The sequence below is a fragment of the Danio rerio genome, chromosome 21, assembly GCF_049306965.1.
Source record: "Danio rerio strain Tuebingen ecotype United States chromosome 21, GRCz12tu, whole genome shotgun sequence".
Taxonomy (NCBI): domain Eukaryota; kingdom Metazoa; phylum Chordata; class Actinopteri; order Cypriniformes; family Danionidae; genus Danio; species Danio rerio.
The window spans coordinates 44,057,501-44,072,076 of NC_133196.1; the positions used below are offsets into that span (position 1 = coordinate 44,057,501).

The 14,576-nt window shown below is 34.7% G+C and overlaps 1 protein-coding gene across 4 annotated transcripts in view; it reads right to left on the reverse strand.

Moving 5' to 3' along the window:
• zgc:162239 overlaps nucleotides 1–12,224 on the reverse strand; it is a 16,272-nt gene extending 4,048 nt beyond the window's left edge. Inside the window, exons 1-7 of one of the 4 annotated variants that reach the window (NM_001082815.1) lie at nucleotides 11,608–11,822; nucleotides 5,877–5,881; nucleotides 5,554–5,781; nucleotides 5,350–5,434; nucleotides 2,576–2,662; nucleotides 2,317–2,440; nucleotides 51–185 (exon numbers count right to left, since the gene is read on the reverse strand). In NM_001082815.1, coding sequence (NP_001076284.1) covers nucleotides 51–185; nucleotides 2,317–2,440; nucleotides 2,576–2,662; nucleotides 5,350–5,434; nucleotides 5,554–5,781; nucleotides 5,877–5,881; nucleotides 11,608–11,620 — 677 coding nt within the window. In that variant the 5' untranslated portion in view covers nucleotides 11,621–11,822. Of the gene's footprint in view, nucleotides 1–50; nucleotides 186–2,316; nucleotides 2,441–2,575; nucleotides 2,663–5,349; nucleotides 5,435–5,553; nucleotides 5,782–5,876; nucleotides 5,882–11,603 lie in introns of all 4 variants that reach the window. The other 3 variants (XM_073934740.1, XM_073934738.1, XM_073934739.1) reach the window with 3 other exon arrangements.
• Between the last annotated feature and the right edge of the window lie 2,352 nt (nucleotides 12,225–14,576).

The window sequence follows — 14,576 nt, forward strand, 5'->3', positions numbered from 1 at the left end:
CACTAAAATCATGGAATAGTCATAAAGGGAAAACACTGGTGAGATCTTACCCATGACCGTGAGGAGAGATGAAGTAGAGACAGCAGTGAACTCGGTTGTCCTTGATGTTCTGCCGGTTCACCCCGACCTCATCTTTGTAGTACTTCACCATCTGCTGGTTTACATAACGAAGTGCCGCCTTCCAGCTTTAAGCAAAACCATGTGCAAATAAGTTTTATTTCACAATATTTCAAGTCAAAATATATAAAGAACTGCTTACTCATTTATAAATACAGAAATAATGTATTTTGTTACTGGTAACATTTACGCAACTTTATGTTAAATGCTAAAATGTGTTGTTTTTTAGACATGTTTATATTTATTTTTGCAAAATACCAAACTTCAGAGGAGTTAAGAAATCAATATGATGTAATAACCGTGACTTTCAATTTTCAAAACAAATATTAACAATTTACTCGACCCATATCTAATAAATGCAGTAAATGATATAAATTATAGCTGTTAAATCACTGGGCATGCACTACTTTGCTGGCATCTGTTTTTACACTGTCCCAGCTGCATAAAGGTCATGAAAGGGGAGCTTAACAAATCAGAAAACACAATGCAATGGTCCAGAAGACAAGTCAGAGAGGGATTGTAGATAGCCACACCTCCATTTAAAAACAATATATATATATATATATTATGTTTTAGCTCGTCTAATCTGAAACGGAATGTTAGCAACAATTAATGATGTGAACAAGGGAAGGGAAGTTCACAAGTGTCTAAAAGAAGACTGGAACGCAGCCTATAAATATATCCAATTGGAATCAGAATTATTAGCCCCCCTGTTTATTTTTTCCCCAGTTTCTGTTTAATGGAGAGAAGATTTTTTTTTCAACACATTTCTAAACATAATAGTTTTAATAACTCATTTCTAGTAACTGATTTATTTTATCTTTGCCATAACGACAGTAAATAATATTTTACTAGATATTTTTCAAGACATTTCTATACAGCTTAAAGTGACATTTAAAGGCTTAACTAGGTTAATTAGGTTAAATATGTAGGTTAGGGGAATTAGGCAAGTTATTGTATAATGATGGTTTATTCTGTACACTATCGCAAAAATATATAAATATAGCTTAAAAGGGCTAATAATTTTGACCTTAAAATGGTTTTTTAAAAAAATTAAAAGCTTTTATTCTAGCCGAAATAAAACAAATAGCACTTTCTCCAAAATATTATCATACATACTGAAAATTTCCTGAATCTGTTAAACATGATTTGGGAAATATTTAAAAAGGAAAAAAAAATCAAAGGGGGCTAATAATTCTAACTTCAACTGAGTGAATATATATATATATATATATATATATATATATATATATATATATATATATATATATATATATATATATATAAATTTGAATTATTTGTAGCTCAACCACAAGGTTCCCACAGATTATGGGATTTCTGGAATATTATGGAATTTTAAATGGTCTATTCCAGACATTGAAATAAAGAATTTCATATTTTTGTACAAAACCAGTGTTTTCCCTTTATGACTATTCCATGATTTTAGTGACCATGAAAAGGGAGCTTACAGTAGGCTACATTAACCAATTTCCTTTGTGCTTTCTCAGTTTCAGACCAATTGATGTGAAGTTTATGAAGGCTCTGGAGCAGAAGGTCAACATTGTGTCTGTGTTGGCCAGAGCTTGAAGGTAAACAAATGACTTATCATAATAATTTTATCGATAATTTTTTTACACATGTTGGCATTAAGAAGAAACATAGAAATGTTATCTGACTAATATCTAGCAGCTTAACGTGTCTGGAAAAATATTTAAAGACTCATTTTCATCAACAGCGCTGATGTGAATGTGTCTGAGAGTTCTGATTAGCTAAAGTAGCCATCTCACATCAGCGCGTTCTAGACATGAACGCGCTCTTTCTGGGAATCTTCCCTCTGTGTTCACACAGTGCAGCATTCCGGCAAATTACCAGTAATGTTACAACTTCTCTTACTGGAAAATTGCCCGAACTAATTTACAGTTTTTTTCAAAAAGGGCCTGTTCACACACAGTTTGCCTGTAATTTTCTGGAAAGGTCTGTATGAGTGAAACGGGCTAATGTAAACACAACAATGGACATGACACCTAAGTGAGCATACAATTTCATACATATCCTGAATGAACTTTTTAAACTCATGAATTAGGGTTAGCTAATATGCTGAATTGGAACACCATTTTAACATATTACTGAAGAATTTGTCTCCTAGCAAGACATACATATAACAACCAAATAGTAAGCAGTTTCCACTTAAATAAGTACCTTTCACGGTTATCAAGAGCATCACCAAAACCAGGAGTGTCGATAACAGTGAGTCTTAGATTTACACCCTCTTCAACAATGTCTACGGTGCTCTTCGTTATCGATACAGTCCGAGCTATTTTTTCTGTAACATAGAAATAGATACAGTTCACAACAGATCTCTGCATGATTCTTGAACACTTTTCTTTAACCAGTTCAGCATTGCTTTTGATAATACAAAGATAAATACAAATGTTTTTATTTTATTTTTATAATGTACCTGAAGCCACAGGTATGTGTCTGTCCATATAGAGGTTTGTGAGGAAAAGGGTGTCAACTAGAGTAGACTTGCCTAAGCCAGACTCACCTAAAAACACAAATGATTGATTAGAATAATAACCTTTTGATGTATACAATCACACCGGTGTGGCTACCATTCCTGCAGTGAAGCATGGTGGTGGCAGCATCTAAAATTGAGACTAAAATTGAACTCTTTGAAGTGAATGCAAGGCGTTGCGTCTGGAGAAAACCAGGCACCGCTCATCACCAGGGTAATACCATCCCTACAGTGAAGCATGGTGGTGGGAGAATCATGCTGTGGGGATGTTTTTCAGCAGTAGGAACTGGAAGACTAGTCAGGATAGAGGGAAAGATGAATGCAGCAATCTACAGAGACATCCTAAATGAAAACCTGCTTCAGAGTGCTCTTGACCTCAGACTGGGGCGACGGTTCATCTTCCATCAGGACAATGACCCAAAGCACACTGCCAAAATATCAATGGAGTGGCTTCACAACAGCTAAAATCCTACTGAACATCTCTGAGAAGTTCTGATAATGGCTGTACACCGTCGCTTCCCATCCAACCTGATAGAGCTTGACAGGTACTGCAAAGAGGAATGGGCAAAAATTCCCAAAGACAGGTGTGCCAAGCTTGTGGCATCATATTCAAAACGACTTGAGGATGTAACTGCTGCCAAATGTGCATCAACAAAGTATTAAGCAAATGTGTTGAAAAATCTTCTCTCCGTTAAACAGAAAATAGAGGGAAAAAATAAACAAGGGCACTAACAATTCAGGGGGCTAATAATTCTGACTTCAACTGTATATGTGCTTTTTCTGTTTTTTATTTTTATTAATTTGCAACATTTTCAAAAAATCTTTTTTCACATTGTCATTATAGGGTATTGTGTGTAGAATTTTCAGGAAATAAATTAATTTAAGGCGTTGCAGTGTCGCAGTAGGTAGTGCTGTCGCCTCACAGCAAGAAGGTGGCTGGTTCGAGCCTCGGCTGGGTCAGTTGCCATGTCTGTGTGGAGTTTTTATGTTCTTCCCGCGTCCGCGTGGGTGTTCTCTGGGCACTCCGGTTTCACCCACAGTCCAAAAACATGCGGGACAGGTGAACTGGGTAGACTAAATTGTCCATAGTGTATGTGCGCGAATGAGTGTGTATGGATGTTTTCCAGAGATGGGTTGCAGCTGGAAGGGCATCCGCTGCGTAAAACATATGCTGGATAAGTTGGCGATTCATTCTGGTGTGGTGATCCCAGATTAATAAAGGGACTAAGCCAAAAAGAGAATGAATGAATGAATGAATGAATGAATGAATGAATGAATGAATGAATTTAATCCATTTTGGAATAAGGCTGTAACATTAAAAATTAGATAAAATGAAGCACTATAAATACTTTCCGGATGCACTGTACATTTAAATACACTTTCAAAAAGAGTAGCAAATAACAATATACACAGCTATGACATAAATTAAAATACCACTTAAAAACATAAAAAAAAATAATTTTATGCAAAAAAAAAAACATCAATATTTTACAAAAAAAAAAAAAAAGTGTTTTTTATTTAAACTCATTATGGTAAATGCAAATAACTTCAAATTTCCAAGTGATCTCTTCATTTTTTGGGCCCTATCATACACCCGGCGCAGTGTGGCGCAAGGCGTGGCGCAGTAGTCTTTTGGTAGTTTAAGCTTGGCGCAAGAGTCGTTTTGAGGGGTTGCGCTACGCTGTTTAAATAGCAAATGCATTAGCGCTCATTTGTGCGCCCATAGGCGTTCTGGTCTAAAAAGGAAGGCGTTCTGAGGCGCACTGCTGGCGCATTGCTATTTTGAGAAACTATAATAGATTTTTCATTAGACCAAAACTAACCCGGTCTAAACTCCGGCGCAGAGTTGCGCCTTGCTTACGCACTGCTTAATACACACAAGAGAGCAATAGGCAAATATCTTTACATATAAAAAAAATAAAATACTAAGGATATATATAGGATATAATAAGAATAGATATAGGACATAAATATAAAGGATTAAAATATAACAAAACATTATTTTCTAGCCTGCATAAATATGAAAAATCACTGCTTTTATGTCTTCTTCATCTCGGGAGGCTTTTTCAGTTCATTCATAACAATTTGCTTTTGTATAATGCTATTATTATTACCAGTATTATTTATTATATCCATATTTATATTTGTTTTATTAAAAATAAGCTTACAATTGTCCACCTGTCAGGTTTTAGACCATATGGGTCACAGCATGTGTTTTAGGATATAACTCAATATTTGTGCTTAACAAACAAAAGTATTTATTTATAGACTAATTGATGTCTGTGCGTAAAGGTTTTCCTATCCAAGAGCGAAAGTGAAAGTAGATCATTTATCTCTCATTCTCACGCAGTAGATGCTCTGTTTAACAGTTTTCTGTTAAAAAACTGTTCACTGTTTGCTTGTGAAATGCTCATTTTTTCCACTTTGCGTCCTATAAATAGCGAATGCGCTCTTGGCGCGACGTAGCTGGCTCCTAAAGGGAATGGGAGATGAAACTCCAATTGGTTTATTCTCAAAACACACCTATAACTCATTAAGAAAATAAACTCAACCCTTTTAGACCATGCGCCACCCCCAAGGCAGATTTCCCGTCCTTAAATTAGCAAAAACGTGTCCTGACACGCCCTGAAAGCGTTTGCGCCCTGTGTTTTGCGCTCTGCGCATGGACCGTCAAAATAGAGCCCTTAGTCTGTAACTGTATGCAGTATGTTTCTTACCGACAACCATCAGATTGAAGACAAATCCTCTTTTCACTGCTTTATATTTGACTTGGTTTGGCAGTGTCACAATGCCAACACATTCCTGGAAGGAAAACACTTGTCTTTTAATCCAGTTCATCACGTCATCTGTCTTTTTAATGTATACATTATTATCACAATTGAACTATTTTAATTCTATCTATTGAAGATCCACATGTGTACCTCTGAGTCGTCATACGGGTCGAAGTGACCCCAATGGCTTTGGCCTCTGACAGGTAACCCGTGGTCATCAACAGGACGAGTCTTGTGTTCAGCAAGAGGTGAAGATGAGCAGAGAGCCTCCGAGGGGAAGATGTTTTTGTCTTTGTCCTCTGCCTGAGTGGATTCAAGAGAAGTGTCTACATCCCTGAGGAAACTCTCCATTCCAGAGTCAGGCAGACCTATGGAAAACTATAAAGGAACGGGACTGAACGTGAGAACAGACAGCTTGTGTATAGTGAATGTATACTTATTATCATATGTGTGAGAAATTCTGAATAACCTACCTCCTCTGCTAGGGCAGATATTCATGGACAGGTGATGCGGCAAGGAAAACAGATCATAGACATTAATTGTAAATATTTTATAGTGTTAACAAAGCTGTAAGTTACTGTAAAATTAATCAGTGATGCGCAGCTTTTAAAAAAAAGATACAAATAGTTCCATATAGGACAAACGTGATGTCAAAAATCATAATTACGGTCGTCAATGTTCTACATCGGTTTCCATTCATTACTTTTGTGCACACATTAAATCACTTTTAAAAATTAACATAATTACCAATTATTAATTGAAATTAATTGCTTTTCTTTCTTTTTTTGTTGTTGTTGTATATACTTAAAACACACTGATATCGAAATACAGTGCATCAAGGAAGTATTCATAGCACTTCACTTCTTCCACATTTTTTTATGTTACAGCCTTATTCCAAAATAGATTAAACTAATTTATTTCCTCAAAACTCTACACACAATATCCCATAATGACACTGTGAAAATAGTTTTTGAAATTGTCGCAAATTTATTAAAAATAAAAACCCTGAAAAATCAGATGTACATCAGTATTCTCAGCCTTTGCCGTGAAGCTCTAAATTGAGCTCAGGTATATTCTGTTTCCACTGATCATTCCTGAGATGTTTCAGCAGCTTCATTGGAGTTTAGCTGTGGTAAATTCAATTGATTGGACATGATTTGAAAAGGCATACACCTGTCTATAAAAGGTCCCAAGGTTGATAGTAGGGCTGCTCGATTTTGGGAAAAATCATAATCACGATTATTTTGGTCATAATTGTAATCACGATTATTCCAAACGATTATTAGTTTTATTAATAATATATTTAGATTATTAGTCAAAATTATTAGCACTCCTGAGAATTTTTTAAAAATAAATATTTCCCAAATGATGTTTAACAGAGCAAGGAATTTTAACAGTATTTCCTCTAATATTTTTCTTCTGGAGACAGGCTGATTTGTTTTGGCTAGAATAAAAGCAAATTTAAATATTTTGAAACCTCTTTTAAGGTCAATATTATTAGCCCCTTTAGGCATTATATATTTTTAATTGTCTGCAGAAGAAACTACTGTTATATAATGACTTGCCTATTACCCTAATTAAGCTTTTGAATTACCCTTTGAATTTGAATGTTTGTATTTAAAAAAAAATATATCTACTAAAATATTATGTGCTGTCATTAGCCCCTTTCACACAGTGATACCGGTAAATATCTGGAAAATTTCCGGAACGACTTTTCCGGTATACTCAAAAAAGCGCTGTTCACACAGGCGAGGACGTTACGGAAATTTTCCGGAAAAGAGCATTCACACATCCATTCCAAAATACCGGTAAATTCTGACATCATTAACCACAAATGAGCTTTAAACGGCTGCGCTTGTATTTGTAAACATTTGACTAAATTACAAACTCTGTGGATGATCAATATTGTGAACAACTTTCGCAGGATCACTTTCGCATGTCGAGATGTTCATAATATGTGCGTGTGCAGGCGCTCACAGGCTGTTTCACAAGCACACGCAAAGCTTGAAGGTAAACAAACAACAGCTTATCATAAGCATCTCATCGATGATTATTTACACAGTTGGCATTAAGAAGAACATATAAACGTGATCTGACTACTTTCTAGAAGCTAAATGTGTCTGGAAAAATATTCAAAGGCTTTTATTCTCACAAACCGCGCGGACGTAAATGCGTCTGACTGTTGTGATTGGCTAAAGCAGACGTCTCACGTCAGCACGTTCTAGACGTGCACGCGCTTATTACGGCAATCTTCCTTCTGCATTCACACAGCGCAGCTTTCCGGCAAATTGCCGGTAATGTTACAACTTCTCTTTCCGGAAAATAGCCAGAACGAATTTACCGGTATTTTCAAAAAGGACCTGTTCACACATACAACCTTTCCGGAAAATTGCCGATAATTTTCCGGAAAGGTCTGTATGTGTGAAAGGGGCTATTATAGCAAAGATAAAATTAATCAGTTATTAGAAATGAATGATTAAAACTATTATGTTCAGAAATCTTCTTTCCATTAAACAGAAATTGGGGGGGGAAAGGTTACTAATATTCAGGAGGGCTAATAATTCTGACTTCAACTGCATATATTATTTTCCTCACTGCAAAGGAAAGAGAAATAAATACAATAAAATAAAAATATGAAACAAACTTCACATCTTCACCGTAAGAAAAAAAAAAAAGCTTCAAAAGTCTTCAGTCAAGAGCAGAGAGGGATTTTCTCGTTGTTTTATTAATCTTGATAAAACAGGCGGCAGCTGTGCTCTTTCACTTTAATGGTTTCTCTTTCAAGTGTCTTTTGATTCTCAACTCATTTGTTTATTACAAAATGAGGGTTAATATGAATAATCATTAACACGTTTTGACACCTATTTGAACATTAAAGCGCTCACGTTAATGACTTTAGATGTGTGTGCTCTCTGCTCATCACAATGTGCGAATGAGACCGCATGCTTCTGACTGTCTGCGCGCCGCACACACGCGCACATAAGCATGCGTTTTTTTCGCGCTTTTAAGAGCAACAAGTGAGGACAACTGGACAGGGGGCGGTAAATAATGGAATAATCATTTATCTCTATTAATGGTTTTTCATAATCGTTAGAAGCCATAATCGAAATCGGATTTTCGATTAATTGCACAGCCCTAATGTCAAAGCACAAACCAAGCATGAAGACAAAGGAATTGTCTGTAGACCTCCGAGATAGGACTGTGGAAGATGTTTCAAACCACCAGGACTCTTCTTAGAGCTGGCCGGCCATCTAAGCTGAGTGATCAAAGCTGAAGGGCCTTAATCAGGGAGGTGCTCAATAATCTGATGGTCACTGTGTCTGAGCTCTAGCGTTCTTCTGTGGAGAGAGAAGAACCTGTATGGTAGAGTGGCCAGACAGAAACCACTCCCCGCTTGGAATTTGCCAAAAGGCATCTGAAGGACTTTCAGACCATAAGACACTACCTTCTATGGTCTGATGAGACGAAAATTGAACTCTTTGAAGTGAATGCCAGGCGTTACATTAAGAGAAAACCAGGCACCATTCATCACCAGGGTAATACCATTCCTACAGTGAAGCATGTTGGTGGCAGCATCATGCTGTGGGGATGTTTTTCAGCAGAAGGAACTGAAAGACTGGTCAGGATAGAGGCAAAGATGAATGCAGCAATGTACAGAGACATCCTGAATGAAAACCTGCTTCAGAGTGCTCTTTACCTCAGACTGAGGTGACGGTTCATCTTCCAGCAGGACAATGACCCAAAGCACACTGCCAAAATATCAATGGAGTGGCTTCACAACAACTTGGTAAATGTCCTTGAATGGCCCAGCCAGAGCCCAGATCTAAATCCTATTGAACATATCTGGAGAGATCTAAAAATGGCTGTACACCGTCGCTTCCCATGCAACCTGATCCTGCAAAGAGGAATGGGCAAAAATTCCCAAAGACAGGTGTACCAAGCTTTTGGCATCATATTTAAAAAGACTTGAGGCTGTAATTGCTGCCAAAGGTGCATCAACAAAGTATTGACCAAAGGCTTTAAATACTTAAGTACATGTAATTTTTTTCAAAATTATTTTTCCACATTGTCATTATGGGGTATTGTGTGTAGAATTTTGAGGAAATAATTTAATTTAATCCATTTTGGAATAAGGCTGTAATATAAAAACTGTGGAAAAAGTATATTATTTAATTAATTCAAGTTCATTAATTAATTAATTCAAGTTCATTTAATTAATTAATTCAAGTTAATTAATTAATTAATTCAAGTTAATTAATTCAAGTTAATTAATTAATTCAAGTTCGTTAACTAATTAATTAATTTATTAATTACTTAATTAATTAATTAATTAAGTGATTATATGTTTGACTAATGTTTTCAAAATATTATAAGAATTATATTTTTAAAATTTTTTTTATATTTTAAACACTTGGCAACTAAGTGGAAGCATGTTTACATGTAATAAATTACTTTTTTGTTTGAATGGCATGGAGATATTGCATGGCAGTTTTAATAGGTTACCATGGGAATGTTAATGACCTAAAGTTCCCAGTGTGACTATTTTTGTACCTACTGTAAAATAGAGCTATGAAAGGAAGCTATTGTTATCATTATTCATTCATACATTTTCTTTTTTCCGCTAAGTCCCTTTATTAATCTAGGGTCGCCACAGCAGAACTTGTGGCAGAAACTGGAGCACCCGGAAGAAACCCACGCAAACACGAGGAGAACCTCTGCTGTGAGGCGATCGTGCTACCCACTGCACGCATCACCTATTATTATTATTATTATAACAGCCATCAACAAAATTGAAAAGGGAAAAATAACTGTAAGGATTCACTAGAGTTAATTGTTGTTTTAATTTATATATAGTTGAAGCCCCCCTCTGAATTGTTTTTTATATATATTTCCCAAATGATGTTTAAGAGAGCAAGTAAAGTTTCACAGTATGTCTGATAATATTTTTTTTTCTGGAGAAAGTCTAATTTGTTTTATTTCGACAAGTATAAAAGCAGTTTTGAATTTTTTCAAAAACATTTTAAAGTCAAAATTATTAGCCCCTTTAATCCATATATTTTTTCGATAGTCCAGAACAAACCATCGTTATAACTTGCCTAATTACCCTAACCTGCCTAGTTAACCTAATTAACCTAGTTAAGCCTTTAAATGTCACTTTAAGCTGTATAGAAGTGTCCTGAAAAATATCTAGTAAAATATTATGTACTGTCATCATGGCAAAAATAAAATAAATCAGTTAGTAGAAATGAGTTATTAAAACTATTATGTTTTGAAATGTTTTAAAAAATAGTCTCTGTTAAACAGAAATTGGGGAAAAAATAAACAGGAGGGCTAATTATTCTGACTTCAACTGTACATAAAATTGATTCATTAGTTTATTATTACCTTTTAAGTTTAATATCATTAATCTGTAAATATAGTGGGTGTTTAATAGATGCTTTTTAAATATTAAAGATAATCACCGGAGACTTTGGCACACAAGCTGATTGTAAATGTAAATGGACTCTCTGCCAGCAGGAGGCGCTTCTGCAGCGTCAGAAATAGAGGTTTTCCCGGTAACGGCTAATATATAATCAGAGCAGCTCTGAAAAGAAATTATTTAAACGGCCATTAAAATTACTTTTGTATTAAAACACCCTAAAGACTTTTTTTATTTGAAACGTGTGGTCAGACCATTTCAATGTGGTCATGCCATTGGCCCATGACATTCCTACTTGTTATCAAACTATTTCATAACTGGAGGCAATTCAATCATAACTTAATGTTAAAACAGCTATCATAACATTATTTATCAATATCTGGCTCTTTTAAACAGGAAATACGTTGGGATCATTGTTTTTGTTTACATCCCTCAAAATGGTCGGGCCGCCACAATATATTCAATGTAACGTTAACGTTAATTATGTCTGACTTAAGTTAGTCCAACCCTGATGAACCTTTAAACGTATGTGCCTTTTTACCAACGTTACATTTGTTCCTATTTTCCTATATCCGATACCTATACCTAAATTAGTAACTTTGTTTCAAACAATAGATAACGTTAAGGTCACATCGTGATATCCGAATGTTGTTTGGATATTTTCATTTAACGTTAGAACAAACATTTATTGATTTTATGATAATAACGTGAAAGCATCTTTACAATGCTGATAGATTTCAGTAATAATAATAATTCTGGACAATTTTAGGTAAAAATGTACTCACTGTGCTCTTCCATTATTGCTCATCAACAGTTGAAATCCTATTTTTGCTTAAACATAAATAAAGCGAACTCCCGTCAATAAGCCAATTAATCCATTCAACTTTAACGTTATAACGTAAGTACAGCTCAGAAAAACTGACAATATGCTATCGACTTTTTGTCCAGGGTAAATTTGTAGTGGATTTAAGTTAATTTCCGAAGTGAAACGAGGATTTGGTGATTCGGTGACTGAATAAAACCGTTAAACTGCCGAATAATCAAAAGACAACATGACGTTTATTTGCGCCGTCAGATGGCGCTTTCTCCAGTTTCACAGATTGTGTCATGTGTAAATGGTTCATACATGTATTAAACATAATACTGATAAAGAAAAGAAAAAACGAACGTCTAATAGTACTTACAAATAAAATATAATTAAAACGTAACAGATAGCCTACTCGGTCCGTGTACGTTTTGTTCATTTGTTTTCCATTTTCAAACGGAATAAAGGAAATGGAGAAAACGGCCGTTTTTCCGTTTTTCTTTTGCTCACGAGAAAACGAAAAAACGAGATTTTGGCTGGATTTTCGTTTTTTGGTTTAGGGTAGGAAAACGGATAAACGACTTTAAAATTCATTTTACACATGTAGGCGGTGCTGAAACGCCCACTTTCCTCTAATTGGTTAACCAAATCTGCGCTCGTGACGTCACTCTCAAAATAAAAGCCTTACACGCAGGCTTTTAATTATTATTATTTAATTATATATTAACTAAGTTTACATATTCTATCATTTGAACCACACACAGTTAGCAGGCTTACATTCATTGCGTATGTATGAATTAAATAAAAACGTAAAGCAGTATTCTTAGACATTTGCGAGTAGCCATTTCCGAGGAGCACCTGGTTTGCATGATTGTTTCAGAGCAAGGGCTTTATAATAATAATAATAATAATAATAATAATAATAATAATAATAATAATAATAATTATTATTATTATTATCAGTTACTAGTGTTTTTATTGTTTGGTGTGTTTTTTTCTTTCTTTTTAATAGTTGTTAGCAGAACCAGAATAAGAACACTTTGGGCCCTGCTATAAAAACAAAGGGTACCATTTGTTTTCATTTATTTCTTCCTATTTTAATTATATATTGTAATTATTTATTTGATAATTAATTCTATTTTATTGCAACGCCAAAGTAGGCCTGTCTTATTATTATTTTTATTATTAAATTTGCTGTTTTTGTAGGCTAGATGGCAGGCTTTAAATATTTTAAATAACTTTTACTCATAACCTTACTAATTCGAGAGCCGAACCTAAAAAAGTTTAAGTGCAATAAGCCTGTACAATAAAGGGAGCCGCAATGCATATTTTTAGCGCATTCTTTCACTCAACAATTATTGCTGGAATAATGAAATAAATTTCAAATTAACTAATTAAACACATTATAGTTGATAAAAAAAATTGTGAGAAAAACAGAAAAAAAAACAGATGAGCTCGCTAAATGTGCGTTGCGCTAATAATTTGACATTTGCTCTTTTTGAGAAAGTGCTACAGCGGGCCCTGCTATTTCACATATAAGGTTAGTGATACATATTTTAAATTAGTATTGCCCATTATTCATTCATTTTCTTGTCGGCTTAGTCCCTTATTAATCTGGGGTCGCCACCGCGGAATGAACCGCCAACTTATTTAGCAAGTTTTTACGCAGCGGATGCCCTTCCAGCCACAACCCATCTCTGGGAAACATACACACACACTTATACAGTACGGACAATTTAGCCTACCCAATTCACCTGTACCGCATGTCTTTGGACTGTGGGGAAAACCGGAGCACCCGGAGGAAACCCACGCGAACGCACCACACTACTGAATTAGACACACAATCTAAAAAAAAAAAAACTTGATGCTTATTTACATTATCTAAAGTCATTTCTTACGAGGTAGGATCTGTTGTTGTAATATATATTTTCGTTTTAATATGCAAATAATTTTCTTTAATTTGTAATAGGCCTATTGTCCCTCATTGCATAAAATAGCCAGCCTTTGTATTTAATATGTTTGTAAATTGTCCATCCAGTTTGACGCAAGCTAAACAACATTTTGGCCTGTTTTGCTTATTAAATGAGTGATTTTCACGGAGAAACAAATCATCCATCCACACAGTTTTGTATAGGACCTGTGTGAACAAAAATATACACTTCATCATAGCCTATAGGAAAATGTATCTGTTTAGAACCAATTTTGTGTTGTATAATTAAAAATATTAAAAATACAATAAAAAAAAAAAGGAATAACATTTGAAGTGCAATGCTTCAAAGATCCAATACGCTGCATGCAGAGCCAAAACAAAAACTGGTTTGTTTGTTTAATAAAATAATAATATGAAATTAAAGTGAAATAGTTCCATAACCTGTATTATAACTGTAGTCACCCTATATGACAAATCATCCGTTGCGCCGGTCAGTTTAATCAAGAATGTGCCAGAACCAAATGAGAATATTTACAGATTACCTCGGAATGAGACCTCGGTCTGTGAAGGATGCAGAACACAGAAACTCGTTAAGAATGGAGATGCATGTTAGATGTTTTATATCCCTTTAGATATTGTAAATAAACAACTAGTTTTTATAGAGATTGTGTCATGTCTTTTCTTTGACGCACGCGCTGAACAGCCTGAAGCCTAAATCATAGTTTAGATTTTATAACATATAATGTTCCATTACTTTAAATGTATAATGTTTTTTAATATTTATGGATTATATAAAATATATAGTTTATATAGCTAAATGCGCTCTGATCATTCAAGGATCATAATGCGTTGCATATTCTTCTTATTCTTCATTGATCCGTAAATTGTGTATTTTATAAACTGATCGTTTATAAGGACTAAGCTATTAATAACTGTAATTCCTCGAATGGAAAAGTCTTGATTAAAGAAAAAGAGAACTTAATTCGACATGTGCATATAGTGCGCTTATTTCTGCGCGC